At 59.0% G+C, this 14,528-nt stretch overlaps 1 protein-coding gene across 1 annotated transcript in view; it reads left to right on the top strand.

Moving 5' to 3' along the window:
* PEX14 (peroxisomal biogenesis factor 14) overlaps nt 1-13,655 on the top strand; it is a 145,260-nt gene extending 131,605 nt beyond the window's left edge. The window contains exons 5-9 of the mRNA XM_039235009.1: nt 1,980-2,065; nt 5,461-5,563; nt 6,762-6,859; nt 10,594-10,685; nt 12,473-13,655. Of these exons, the coding sequence (XP_039090940.1) occupies nt 1,980-2,065; nt 5,461-5,563; nt 6,762-6,859; nt 10,594-10,685; nt 12,473-12,890 (797 nt within the window). The 3' untranslated portion in view covers nt 12,891-13,655. The remainder of the gene's footprint in view (nt 1-1,979; nt 2,066-5,460; nt 5,564-6,761; nt 6,860-10,593; nt 10,686-12,472) is intronic.
* Nucleotides 13,656-14,528: the final 873 nt, after the last annotated feature.

Below are 14,528 nucleotides of genomic sequence, written 5' to 3'. Positions count from 1 at the left end.
GAGACTCCACGGCTGGGCCACCTTGGCACGCTGGCTCCGAGTCCATAGGCCGCGCAGGCAGTGGGGGGAGGTGGCCGTCGAGAGGCTCCTCCAGGCCCCTGTGTCACTGTGGTGTCTGCCTCCTGAAACCCGACTCAGCAGCTTGGGGAGGTGGGAGCGGCTCCCTCGTCCCCTTGGGGGGGGGTCTTTGCCATTTTGATCGCCCCCCCCCACCCCCCACGGCCTGTGTGTCAGCAGCCCCTCCTCTCTGAGTGCCCACGTCCTGCCACTGAGAAGGTCCCTCACCTGCTCCCCTGTGGTCATGAGATGCCAGGATGCGCCGGGGACCCGGAGAGCTTGCAGGCCCAGGGGCAGTGGAAAGGGGAGACCCTCAGCGCCCGGCCCTGCCGCTGTCTGCACTTCGGCTTTGCCTCCTGACCTGGTGCTCTTTTCAAGGAGTTTGGGAATGCAGCTGCTCTTTCTCCGTTCCCTCGTCTCCTAAATGCACGTGTGGCCCCTGGCCTCCATGTCCCAGCAGCCCGGGTGGGCACCTTCTGGATAACATGCCGCGGACACTGTGGTCCGACGCCGCAGACAGATTAGTGGCCTGCTCCGGTGCCCTGCGCCCCCCCCCCCCCCCGTGCGTCCTGGAGCTTGTAAACAGTGCAGGGAAAGATGAGGTGGAAGACCCGGCTCCCCTCCATTCAGGAGTCGTGGGGGGGGGTCTCCTGGGGCCTGTTCTAGAGCGCTGGCCGGGAGCCTGCTCCCGCACGAGGACTGGCCTGCCAATCCCGGTCCCTCCGCCGCAGCGGCACTGCCTCGTCCCGCTCTGTCCATCTTACCTTCTGTGGCTCCTTGCGGTAGCCTCTTCCCCGCTTCCTCACCTCTGTCCCTCCCACCCATATCTCGCCCTTGAGGACACCCCATGTTGTCTCCCCGAATACAGGGCTGACCGGGTCACTCCTGATTCAGGGCCTTCAGTGACCCCAGTGCTTGTGACCCACCTCCTCCTCCACCACCCTGCTTGGGTGACCCCTCTCTGCTCTTGCCTCCCCCCTTGGGTAGGCTCAGTTGCTCACTCAGGCCCCACTGGCCACCTTCTCGCCTTTGAGCACAAGTCAGCCCCTACCTCTGTACCTGCTCATACCCTGCCCAGAGCTCTGTCCCTGGGACCCCACAGGCCTCAGCATCTGCCTCCTCCAGGGCCCTGCCGACCCCTGGCTCCCCTCTCTCATTCTCCCCCCAACCCCCTGACATCACCCCATTGACCTTCTTTTTTTTTTTTTTTTTTTTTAATTTTATTTATTTAAGTAATCTCTACACCCAACGTGGGGGCTTGAACTCACAACCCCGAGATCAGGAGTCTCGTGCTCCACCGACTGAGCCAGCCAGGTGCTTGCCCTGTTGGGCCTTGATGATTCTCTGTAGTTACCTTGCTCGGTGCCTGTCTCCTGCACTTGCTGCGTAGGAGAGCAGGCGGGACAGGCAGGTGTCACCACCGCTGTGCTCCCGCGCCCACAGCGCGGTCGGGCAGGCAGGTGCTGCTTTATGAAGGTTTGAATACACAGATGGGACAGTCTCCCCTCCCCCATTCCTTCTCAAGCAGCTCTTTGCTCATCCCTGTGTGTAGTGGGACACTGGGACGTGTATTTACGCACACCTGTGTGTATGTGTCAGCCTCACAGGACCCTGTGTTCCCTGAGAGTGGAGACCATGCCCTAGGGTCTTCAGATTGCCTCTGTCACCTGATGGCCACCCCAGGACTTGCTCACTGCTACACACCCCTGCACAGGAGATGCGAGGTTGAGGCAGGTGGTTCCGAGACCCTAGAAAGAGGAGGGAGGCGCAGCCGAGCTGCTGTTCCTGACCATCACACACTGTCCCGTATAGTTGTGTGTAGCAGTTGCCGATCCTCGGAGATTAAGAGGCAGTACGCGTGCTCTCACCACCCCGGAAGGACGGAAGGACATGCTCCTGACACACCTTTTCTCCCCACTCAGGCCCTGTGGGGTCCCGATGGAGGGACTACGGCGCCTTGGCTGTCATCACGGCAGGCATTGCGTTTGGCTTTCACCAGCTCTACAAGGTAAGTCTGCCTTCCCTGTGGCTCCCCTGGCATTCAGCCCGGTTCTCCCCCGTCCCAGGTTTGTCTGTGTCGAGGCCCCCTGCCCTGGAGCGTGATGGCAGGAGCGGGGCCATGTGTGGAGGCAGAGTATACGGATGATCGCGCTCTCTGCGCAGGGCCGCTGGTCTGGGCTCCGTGCCGCCCCCACCTGGGTGGGTGCGCCTGGCAACTTCAGGCCCCGCCTCGCCTACTGCACCCAGCGCTGCTCCTCCACGTACCCCCCGCACAGGGTGACCGTGGGGCCCACCCGTCTACAGACCATGTGCCGGGCACAGGCTGAGTAGTCAGGACATTTTTGAGAGACAGAATGACATGGTCGTTGAGCGCATGGACACTGGAGCCCACTGCTGTGTTGCGTACTGGCTCTGCCACTTAGTAGCTTAGTAGTGATCTCACCTGGAAAATGGGGGCAGCAGTACCTACCTCACGAGGCTGTTGTGAAGCTCGAAGGAGTCGGTGCTCCTTTGAAAGTGCTCTGTGCCAAGCGCCCAGGAAGCACTCTGTATGCTATTCTACTCTAGTGTAGGAAACCAGCTTTGAGAATCTCAGTATAGTCCTATCTATGGGCTCTATATTTTGTTTCCTACATATTGTGTTGACGTCCATACAAATCTAGGATTTTTTTTCCCCCAAACTTCATAGTCAACCCTCTGGATCCCAGACTTCATTGTTTGGAACAGAAGTGCAGGCGTGAAATGAGCATGTACGTACTTCCTTGATATCAAATCCGAGCCTGATAGTGACCAGCAGACACTAACTTTGATTTGAAGAAAGCGCATCTTTTCGAGGACGCAGAGCCAGGGGTAGGCCCCAGAGACTACCCTCTGCTGCTTCTGGGGAGAAGGCCTCTGCCTCTGATGCCCCTGTAGCTCTGACCCTTATTTGCAAATTTAAAAAAAAAAAAAAAAAGTCTGAATGAATACTCAGACTCACTGTATTAACTTGTAGCACATGAAACATGTTTCAGCGCTGTGCTCTGGGATTCTTAATTTTTGACTTCATGTAGAACCTAGTGACTGTTGTAGCAGAGCGTGATTTTTTCAGTGTAACATCTATTCTTGGAATTGGAAACTTTCACGTCAGATCCAGAAGCAAAATGTTCTAAGTCCTGGGGATTCTCCTCCTGACCCGATGCCCCCACTTCCCCCGACCCTGTGTGCTGAAAGCCTGGTTCCAGTCACTGACTGCCTGCAGTCCCCAAGAAGAATAAAAAGCTAAGACAGAATTCTCAAAGTCCCGTCCCGGCTCCCCTAAGCAGCACCTAATCGTCACACAGCCACCCTCGGCTGGCCTGCAGCTGGAGGAGAAAAGCAGAGGTGGCGTCAGGTCTTTCCACGAAGCCCTGATCTTTGCTCGATGCTTAAAAAAGAGAGACACTGAGGGGCACCTGGGTGGCTCAGTTGGTTAAGCACCCGACTTTGGCTCAGGTCATGATCTCGCGGTTCATGAATTCGAGCCCTTCATTGGGTTCTGTGCTGACTGTTAAGAGCCTGGAGCCTGTTTCAGATTCTGTGTCTCCCTTGCTTTCTGCCCCTCCCCCATTCATGCCCCACTTCTCTCTGTCTCAAAAATAAATAAACTATAAAAAAAATTTTTAAAAAAAGATTGAAAGATCAGTCACAACGGTGATGAGAATTTCTTTAGTGTCTTTAAACTAAAAAAAAAAAGGTAAGAGCTGTCATCTTGTTTTATAGATATGTGACAGTTTGGGCTTGGGCAGTGTATGCACTCCTTCCCATGGCCTTTTTTGATCTCAGAAATCGAATTTTTAGTTTGTTACATGCATAAGAATCTCTTGACTTGTGTACTCAGGAAACTTTCAGCCTGGAACGTAAGGCTACATTTGATGAGTTTCGGCTCAGTTGTGGGTAATAACTCACACAGTGGTTGAAAAGCACTTTGCAAAATAGAAAATGCTTCTATATGTGTGCTAAATAATGATCTCCACTGAGAAGCTGCTCTTGAAGTGAGTTCTCCCGCAAAGCCCTCGTGAGAGACCTCCCCCTCCTTCTGCAGCATGACCTTAATGGACACGCTCTCTTCTCTCCCATCTGGGCCCCAAATGGAGTAGGAAGCAAAGTTCCTTGGTCACACCTGCCAGTTACCACACCTGCCAGCCTGTGCTGTGCCCCCTCTGGTCCCAGCCCGCTAACGGTGACAACTGCGCTCAGGCTCCTAAATACGAGGCGCCGAGTCCCGAGCACACGTTCTTTTCTCCAGCTCTCCCAGCGGCCACCCTGCTGCCCGCCTTCCGCCCCCCTTCACACCTCAAAGCAGGCAGCCAGTTACCAGCTGTGTTCCACCCTGCCTTCTTCCTGAATGTTCCAAGACCCCCATGCCCCCCCCCCACCCCCCCGGGCTTCCTGGACCCTCTCGTTCGGCTGACCTGTAGCATCTACTTCCTTTTCCCCAGAGTCTGTGTCTTCAGCTTCTGCCCCTTCCTCTCCCGCTGCCCTTGTGTCTGGGGGAGTTTGACTGCGTTTGACTCTCACCCGAAGGAAGCCTGTTCTGCGGATTCAAGGCTTAGTTTAAAAAAACAACAAACCTGAGGTGTGACCTCATTCCATGGCCTCAGAATACCGTGTTATTCCCTAGTAAAAGGACCGAAGGCCCCGAAGTCTGTTGTGGATTTTCATCTAGTTTCTTGACTTATTTTTTGTTTATTTTATTTTACTCATTTTTCTCTGAATGGATAATTCGTTCACAAGGTTCGGCGTGTTTAGAGGTTCAGAGAAGAAAGCTTCCCTTCCACTCTCTGCAGGCCGACCATGGGATCACTTTCTTCTGTCACCTTCTACATTTTTATCTTATAACTTTTATTTATTTTTTAAAGATTAATTTGAGAGAGAGAGAGAACATGCACACGAGCAGGGGAAGGGCAGAGAGAGAGAGGGAGACCGAGAATCCCAAGCAGGCTCCACATGATCAGCGCAGAGCCCGATGTGGGGCTCGATCCCACACACTGTGACATCACCACTTGAGCCTAAACCAAGGATTGGATGCTTAGCTGACTGAGCCACCCAGGCGCCCCTTTATCTTCCAACTTTTTAAGCAGAATTTTAAGTGTTTTTGTTACAGAAATATATGTAGCAGCACTGAGGTAATGAAGTAAAAGAACCAAAAACAGACCACACGGACCTTACTTGTCCCTACTTCCTGGTCCTTGTCCTCTGATTCAGAAAGAACCTTCATCAGCCTCGTAACTTTCAAGTCTCTCATTTACAGTGTTTGCATCTGTGTCAGGTTTCCAAACCCCAGAGGGGACAGAGGGAAAGTTGGGGGGCAGAATTTGCCGGCTCTCTGGAGAATAACCCCAAGTGTGCACCCGCCGCTCACACCCACCCTGCTCCTTGTAGAAATACCTGCTCCCCCTCATCGTGGGTGGCCGAGAGGACAGGAAGCACCTGGAGAGGATGGAGGCGAGTCTCTCGGAGCTGAGTGGCAGCGTGGCACAGACAGGTAAAGATTAATGACTCCATCAAGTCGCCCCTCCAAGCCTTCCTGAGCAGCCCCTTCTCTGCCCCGCCCCTCCCCCTTGCCTCCACTTTATGTGGTGACTTCATTTATCTGCTCTGAGAATCTGTTCACATTTGCAAATGAAGCCGCCGTCATTTCGGTTTAATTTGAAATTGCTTGTTTACTGTCGGCGCGGCCTCAATTAATTATGTTTTTACGGAAAGGCTCCCAACCTCAGAATATTAATAAGGGGAATAAAATGACAGCCTTTCTAAGGGCTGTAAAGTTCATTTTTAATTTCTGCTTCTGTGAGGTTTTCAGGGGGGTTTTCAGCGATTTTTTCCCCCTTCCCTCTAAGAATCCAGCACAGGGTCAAGAGAGGCTGTAATTACTGTGGCTCCGGGGACCCCAGCCACCTCCTCTGTCATCGACTCCACGGGGCTGGCGTTCATTACCCGGTGCCCCAGTGATGGCCCAGATTAGCTGGGACCTGTCGCACCAGAGGCGGCTTTTTCTCTTTATAAACTTGTTTACTAGATGGAGGCTCTGAATCTAAAAACTCAGGCAAGCGACAGAGCCGCTGTCCCGGGCAGGAGTCTATCCCGCTGGGGTGCACTTGCAGAGCCGCCAGAAACGCTCTGGTGCGTCTGGCCCTGGGAGGCTGACCCCGGGGCCCGTGCCTGGGGCACAGCCTGGTACCACCGCGGCCCTGGGGAGCTCCAGTAGCCTCGGGGTTGGGTGCAGAAGCAGGAAGGAGCGGCAGGAAAGCGGGATTTGCGGTCTTTAACAAACACTCCCGGCCTGAGATGCGTATGGGCCTGAGATGCGTATGGGCCTGAGATGCATTTCTCCCAGCACGGGAGACTCCGACAGCTGCCCGGTGAGGGGCGTGAGATGAGGGACACGGATGTAACCGAAGTTGGAAGAGCCAAGCAGATCATACGCACATGTAATTGGAGGGGAGAGGCTTTGGACGGATATAGTGTTGACCATGGACAAGTGCACAATAGGAAGATGGAGTGGAAATACTAGAGGTTAGATGCGGTGCAGGTAGATTGCCCGGAGTGCAGATAAATTATCTGGATTGCGGGGTGGGGGGTGACTCAGATAAATTAGACGTGGCAGCTATAGGTGTGTGGACAGAGAAGGGAAGAATCTGTGTGTATCATTTAACAGAGATGCTACTGCTTTTTTCTCCCAGTGACTCAGTTACAGATGACTTTAGCCTCCGTCCAGGAGCTGCTGATTCAGCAGCAGCAGAAAGTCCAGGAGCTCGCCCACGAACTGGCCTCAGCCAAGGTACTTGTCCCTGACCCTCTCCGGGTCCAGGTCTGCCCTGCCCGGTGCTCTGCCCATCTACCGCGATCCACTGGGTCTGACTTTGCTTTTCTCATGCCGGTTACACAGCAGGGGCCCTCACGGTCCTCAGAGAGAAAGGAGGCGGTCACCTTCCCTTCACTCTGGCTCCGTGTCCCCTCCTCGCAGGGGGAAGGAGGGGCAACTCTTTGCCTGTGGCCCTCCCGGGGCAGCACAGCCCCAAGCTCTGGAGGTGGCTGCTGTAGACCCCGGGTGATCTCCCCTGCCACGTGAGGCCACAGGTCACAGCATTGCCAAGAGCGAGTGCAGGGAGTGGGGAGGTGGGGGAGTGTGCCGAGGCACTCGGCTAAACCCTGCATCCGCGGGCAGATTCTCCGCACCCAGGTCTCGGGGAGTCAGGGGACCCCGAACGGAGTATCAGCTGGGATTGCCCCGGGCTGTTTCCATGCCTCACTTCCCAGATCTGAAGGAGTCTTGGCAATATCAGGTCCCAGGATCAGACCTCTTGGGGCAAAATCCTCTGCCACATGCCAGCCGTGTGAGCACAGGCAAGTTACTTAACCTCCCTGACTTAGTTTCCTCGTCTGCAAAACGGACTTGTAATGCCACGTCCTTCACTGTCTGCATGTGCTTGGAATAGTGTCTGCTCCCGTCCACTCCCGGGAGTGCAGGCTTCCGGCCCGGGTCTGTGGGTGCATGACAGGGTCATTCTCGAGGCACTGTCTTGGACCGGGCCCAGGGAACAGTGGTCCAGTGGCTCCAGGATGTCCAGTCTCCTCCCCAGTCCATCCCCATCCCCGTGTTGCTTTCCGGTCACTTCCACGCAGCCCGAGCTGTAGAGGGACCGACTCTGGGCGGCTCTCCCAGGAGAAGTCCCAGCCAGTGCACAACCAGATGTGAGCCGGCGCTCAAAGCTTTGGCGTTTGCAAAACCAAGTGAAACTGGAATCTTTCTGTTTCTGATGGATTCTGGGGCTCCCCCCTGTGAAGAGGGGTTCCCAAGAATCCCCTCTCCCCTTCTTGGGTCCCCCCACACACAGGAGGTGCTGCCTGCACTCACCCCGCAGATGCTGTGGTCGCGATGGCCACCTCTAGCCGCTGTGTGTGCTCCCAGTGGGGGGGGGGCGGCCCTTGGAGCAGGCGGGAAGCCCGCCTTCGCGCCCCCACCCCGCTCTCCTCTATTATCTTTGGGAGCGGTGGCCTGCCAATGGCCAGAAGCCATTCCGGATATTGGAAAACTGTTTGCAGACCTGAAGCATTAAGATTAAGACCACATGTTGCATTTTAAGAGGGGAGGGGGCCCAGGAGTGTGCCCGTGGCTGAACGCCGCCTCCCTGCCGCTCCCCCATCCCCCACCCCACCCCCAGTCGCCTTCATCCTCTCCTGTGCTGACACGGGGCTCACTGGTGCTGTGTTGGAACCCAGACGAGGGAAGACTTTGGTTACCCCATAAACCGGAGGCTCAGAGCTGTGTTTCCTCAGCTCTAACAGAAGTTTTTATATCTGGCTTCCAAACTCCTAGTGCAGCACTGTAAAAAATTAAAAAGAAGTGCGTTAAGTAATTAAAAAACCTACATAAAACTGAAGGCTGGGAGTTTTCTACAACTGTTTTTTAAAGAGATTGGCTAAAAAGCCCCAGATGTCAGATTTTATTTCTAAATCCTGGCATCTGGCACCATATGCGTTTGGAAATTTGAGTCCTTTGTAGGCCGGTGAGTGGAAATTGCTCCCTTGTTAATGGGCTGCTGTGGCTTTCAAGGTCTCAGAGAAGCCAGAACAGTGGCTCCTGGATCTGCACTGTCTGGTGGTCTGGAGCGAGGACCCCGGGGGGATGTGCGCGCAGTGGCGGCGCACGCTCCCGCCAAGACCTATGGCCCCACTGAGGGGCCTCTCCCTGTGCTCTCCTGAGCAGGCCCGAGCGGCCCCCACCCCGGGTCACAGGCCCGCAGCGGGCTGGTGGAGCCATCCAGGGCCCCTCCCCGCTGCCGGCCCCGGGCAGAGGGGTCAGGGCAGCTGGGACCTCGCACGCCTGACCTGTGCACTTGAAGCCTCTGGGAGGTGGTGTCCGGCCAGGTGGATGGGGGCCCGCGCACCTGGGCCTGTCGTGCCTGGAATTGGCCCATAAACACTTCATAGGCCACTGTGTGGCCACCGGCAGCTGCCATCTGGGAGGCCACCGTTTGGACTTTCCTCTTCTCTGTGTGGTTCAGCAAGATTTGCCAAAGAAAGGTGTGGTTCTTGGAAGTTTATTTGGAAAATGGCCAAGTCGAAGGGGAAAGGTGGGGATGGGAAGATAGCGTTTGTCCGTTTCTCCCGCGGGCCCTCTTCAGGGAGAGAATCGGAGTTAAGTCCTAGAGCAGCTTCTTTCTCTCTGCTGAGCCTCCAGGATCACCCCCAAACAGTGGATGGACTGTGGCCCGCATGCTATGGGAGCTTTGCAGTTGGTGGGGTACGGCCTGGGAGCCTGACCTTGCTGAGGTGGGAGCTGCAGCCGCCTACCAGGGCGGGAAGTGCTCCGGAGGTGAAGCCCGTCTTCCGGGCCTGCTTGAGATTGGAGCTGGGGGGCCGGCCAGTGCCCAGCGGTCACCCCGACCCTCTGGTACAGGCCTCAGAGACCCCGCGGGTCTGGCTCCAGACCACTGCGGCGTAGCAGTCATTGCAAGGGAGCGAGTCAAATGGCTTTTTTGGTTCCTCGGTGCATATGAAAGTTCTGTTTACGCTATACTTTAGTAGCGCGATGCCGAGAAAAATGTACATACCTCACATTTAAAAATACTGTATTGCTAAAAAGTGCTCACCATCCTGTGAGCTTTCGGCAAGTCATATTCACTGATCACAGATCACCCTAACAAGCATAACAACGAAAAAGTAATGAAAAAGTTTGAAATGCCGTGGGAATTGCCGAAATGTGACACACAGACACAATGCAGATGGTGGGGAGCCCAGCGCCCGCAGACCTGCTCGACGCAGGGTCGCCACAGACCCCCGCTTGTCAGAACACAGGTGTGCGAAGCACAGTGAGACGAGGTAGGCCTGTACCGTGTGGGGACGGCGGCTGCCGTCTCAGCCCCCGAGCCCACTCCTGTGTGTGGTGTATAGGTGTCTGCAGGGAGGGTGGCTCCGCTGGGGGAGCTGGGGTGGAGACGGAAGTCACCTGTTTTATTAGTTCTGTTTTAATGGGACGTTGCGAACACACGTGGAAATGGAGGGCCGCAGAGCGGATGGCGTGCTTCCGCCGCACGGCTGGGTGCGTGTCATAGCCGGGCTCTCGGCACCCCCAGCTCGCTGTGCGGCCCGTGCCAGACAGCGGGGCACCTCACGCCGCACACCGCACACACTTGCGTTTGCATCTCCTGAAAGATACGGGCTTTTTGGTTGCTGTTATGTCGCACTGCTAAAATGCCATTGTTATGTGGCTGAATACATGTCACAGCTGCTTAATGTCATCAGGTATCCAAACAGACTTGTGGGAATATTTGTTTTTTAGGGTGCCGTCGTTTAAACAGGAAGGCCCAGGAAGGCCCAGGAGGGCAGGCCCCTGAATGGGCAGTGGCAGAGCCTCCCCCAGGGGTCTCCAGGCTGACACGTGGGACACACGTCCCGCATCCTGCTGACCCCGTGGCCCCTCCCGCCGCCCTGGCTGGTGGAGGTCAGGGTTGGGGGGGTGCGGGAGGGGGCGCAGCTCTGATCCTTGTTCTCCCGTGTTCTGACTTTCAGGCCACCACATCCACCAACTGGATCTTGGAGTCCCAGAATATCAATGAACTCAAGTCGGAAATTAACTCCTTGAAAGGGCTGCTTTTAAATCGGTAGGAGGAGTGGAGGGGTGGGCTGTGGATCTGCCCCAGGCTGGGGCCTGTCCAGCTGCCATGGGAAGGGACAAGTCCCCCTGACGGGCCCCTGTCCGTCCAGCCCCTGATTGAGCCCGGAGACTCAGGCACTGAGTTTGGGAATCTTGGGAGCTTCTGCTTTTCCTCCCCGGGAGCCCCCCCCTCCCCACCCCCGCCCCAAGGGGACCTGGTCAGTGGAAGCTTCAGCCGAAACACGGGACCTGGAGCTGAAGAGAACATCCCCATCCTGAAACAGGGCCTCCAGCCGGGGCCACCGCCTCCGCCTCCCTCCTGGGCCCTGACTGGACCTCTCTCAGTGACAGTGCGGTCCCTTCCTCGCAGAAGGCCTGGGAGTCCTCAGTCGGAAGGATGCTGCGATTCGGGGCAGGGGACAGAAGCAGTGCCTGCCACCCCCGCCCCTGGCTTCTTTGGTCTTGTGCTGTCCATCTGCAGTGACAGCACCTGTCACAAGCCCCAACAGTGGAGACCGTGTCACCAGGGCAGCCCTGAATGGAGGGGTGACCAGCCTGTTTGACCCCGTGTCCCAGGAGCCGCTCAGTCCTGAGGTGGATACTGAGATGGTCGGTCACCTCACCCGCAGGGCACTTTGGGTCGGCCTTGCCTGGCTTCTCATTTCTCTGGGCTTTAGTGGGGGCTCTGTGAGGCGGTCCCAAGGTACAAAGTGGCCCTTCACTCAGGGTCAAGACTTGGGGGCTGCAGGGGTCTTGTGGCCCCAACCAGGGGACCCAGTTCTCCCAGCTGCCTACTTGTAGGCCACGTTGGAAGAAAAGAACCCAAGAGAGGTGTGGCCGACCTTGACAACTGGAGGGTTGTCATTAGGCGAAATCTTTTGTGTTTCGAACCGAGGAGACCAGAACCTTTGAGGTCAGGGGGACAGAGAGCAGGGAGTTCCGTAACTGTGGAGCCTAGGAAACCGCAAATTGCATTTCTTGTCGGCGTCCACACCGCCTTCGCTGTGTGCACGCCGTGTTGTGGCGTCTGGGCGGCGGGGGAGAGCTGCCCCTGACCAGCGCCGGCGGACTGTGCGCAGCCCAGCAGGGAGCTGGCCGTTGTCCTAAGCCTTGGCCTCTTGGCTCAGGCAGAGATGGGCCCTCCTGCCCTGGAGCCGCTGCCCAGCGGAGCTGACCTTCCGGGTCCCTCAGGCAGCAGCGCTGGGCCCGGGCCCAGGGCGGGCGAGCAGAGTGGAGAACTGACCTCCTTGCTGAGTGTTGAGCTCAGGGGTTTTTCTAGCAAAGGGCACCGAGCGTTACCCTTCTGGTTGTGAGGTTTCTGACCTCGTCGCCAGTGGCCAGGCCTTCCTGCTTCTGCCCAGGCCGCAGATACGGTGGGTGCAGTGGGGGCCCTGTGGCTCGGGTCCCCAGTTCCCTGGCTCAGCCTCAGTTCCCTGCCGGCCCCCCACCCCCCAGTCCCCCAGGGGCTGAGGACTGGGGGGCGGCGCGCTGCAGCCCTGGGGCCAGCTGTCCAGTGCCTGCCGAGGCAGGGGGGCCCGGTCCGGGCAGGGAGGGCCTGGGCGGCACCCGCGGCGGGGGCGGGGCGCTCCCAGCGCACCTCCGGCTTCCACCTCTACGGCTCTGACCCCCAGGCGGCCGCCGGGAGGCCTTGCTTCTGGGGGTGGCCTGCTCAGCCGGTGGGGGGCCCGGTGCGTCCTGTCGCCTGCTCGGCGGCCCCGGGGACCACGTGTGGCTCGGCCGAGCGAGGTCCCCGGGGCACCGGCGCCAACCCCGCTCCTTCTCTCGCTGTGTCAGGAGGCAGTTCCCACCGTCCCCCTCGGCCCCGAAGATCCCGTCCTGGCAGATCCCCGTCAAGTCCCCGTCACCCTCCAGCCCCGCGGCCGCCACCCACCACAGCAGCAGTGACATCTCGCCCGTCAGCAACGAGTCCACGTCGTCCTCGCCCGTGAAGGAGGGCCACAGCCCCGAGGGCTCCACGGCCGCCTACCACCTGCTCGGCCCGCAGGAGGAGGGCCCGGGCCAGGTGAGGATGGAGGTGCAGGGCGAGGAGGAGAAGAGGGAGGACGAGGACGAGGACGGGAGCCGCGCGGACGCGGAGGACCGCCTGGGGGTGCAGAGGGAGGACCGCCGGGGCGGGGACGGCCAGATCAACGAGCAGGTGGAGAAGCTGCGACGGCCCGAGGGCGCCAGCAACGAGAACGAGCGGGACTAGGCCCCCCCACCCCCCAGGGCAGCCGTCCTCCTCTGGACACCTTGCCGCTCCTCCCCCTCCCCTTCTCCCAGCCCTGGGAGGGCGGCCTTGGCCTTGAGCGGGCGGGGGCGGGGGGCCCTGAGCCCTGTGCTTGGGGACGAGTTTCCGCGCAGCCGGTCTCCCCCCCCCCCCCAACGCCAGCCCCGGGGGGGGCCCCCACCTCGTCCCCACGCCCCGCTGAGGGTGCAGATTTTCCGGGCCCAGGCCCCCCTCAGCCCCGCGCCGCAGCCGGGGGTCTCGTCCAGGGCGCGCCTGCTGAGCACCTGGGCTCACCGGACGCCGTGCATGACAAGAGGTAGTTTCCCTGCCTGGTTCCCGGTCGTCCGCGTGGCGTCTGCCGATGTCCGGCCGCGGCTCCTTCACCAGCCTCGCGGGGGCCCGGGGTTGGGGGGGCTGCGCTCTCTCTCGGCAAGGGCCTCCCAGGGCCCCAGCCAGCTCTTGTCCAGAGGCTGCGCCCCCGCGCCCCCGTCCACGCCCCGCCGCGCCCGGCGTCCTTCCAGGCAAGTGGCATCATCTGCGCTTCTCCCGTCCTCGCTCGCTGCATTGTGACTCAGCCAACCCCGTGGCGGGACGTGGCTCTCACTCCCACGTAGGAGCCGGGCGTCAGGGCCCCCGCCTGCCCTTCCCCCCTAAAAACACATGTTCATCTGTGTGATCAGGTATAGGTTTCAGAATATAAGATACTACTGTATATAATTGTAATAAATACGAGTTGTCACTATTTAATTCCTGCCTGTGGCTCCCTGTCTGCTCGCAGCACCCGCCGCCCGGAAGTGGGGCTCGCCGGGGGCTGCACCCGCGAGCCCGGAAGGGGGCCGAGGGGGGTGTCTGGGCGGCCCTTCCTGTGGGCCCGATGGGGGACGGGCCCTTTCCCGAGGCAGGTTTCGTTAGCTGCTCACCGACAGCTGGAGGGTTTGGTCCTCGGCTCGCAGCGCGGAAGGGCGACATCCTGATGCAGGGAAGGGACCTCGTGTTACTGTATATAGACCTGGTGCTGCGGGTGATGAGCTCTCCTTCCTTAAATGGATGAATGTGCTCCCAGGAGAGCGTGTGTCTCGCTCTGTCTTCCTCCCCCGTCTCCCGCTCTCCCTCCCCGTCTCCCTTTAACCTTCACACAGCGCTCAGCTGTGCCCGGAAAAGCATGCGACGCTCCTTCCAAGGGGCCCCTGCTCCCTCAAGCCCGGTGCCGCGTGCGGACGGTGGGCACGGCCACTTCCAGGCGCCCTGTGTAGATACCAGCTGGGGACAGAGTGCAGGGCCGGGGAGGCGGAGCCCTGCGGGCGCGCGCCTCGCTCCCTGCTGGTGCCCATGTGCCCCGGCCTCGTGCCCAGCCGGCGCCCCGGGCAAAGGGCTGCTCTTCGGTCTCGGGCAGCGTTCCTTCTCCTGCCTGGGCTCCCTTTTGGGGCTGGGAGCTCAGTCCCCTTCCCGCCGCCGCAGACCCGCCTCTGTGGCCCAGGGCGTCAGGGGACGGTGGCTCGGCCCTTCCCGACCCTCCTGAGCGTCCGGGCCTCTGGGTGTCACCGTTGATGCTCACATCCTCCCATAACGTCCCTGCAGTCCCTTTTCCCACCACGTGCCCCCCCGGGCCAGGCCGAACGC

This window comes from Hyaena hyaena, unplaced genomic scaffold, assembly GCF_003009895.1.
Source record: "Hyaena hyaena isolate Hyena2069 unplaced genomic scaffold, ASM300989v1 scaffold_94, whole genome shotgun sequence".
Taxonomy (NCBI): Eukaryota; Metazoa; Chordata; class Mammalia; order Carnivora; family Hyaenidae; genus Hyaena; species Hyaena hyaena.
This window is presented reverse-complemented; position numbering and strand designations above follow the sequence as displayed.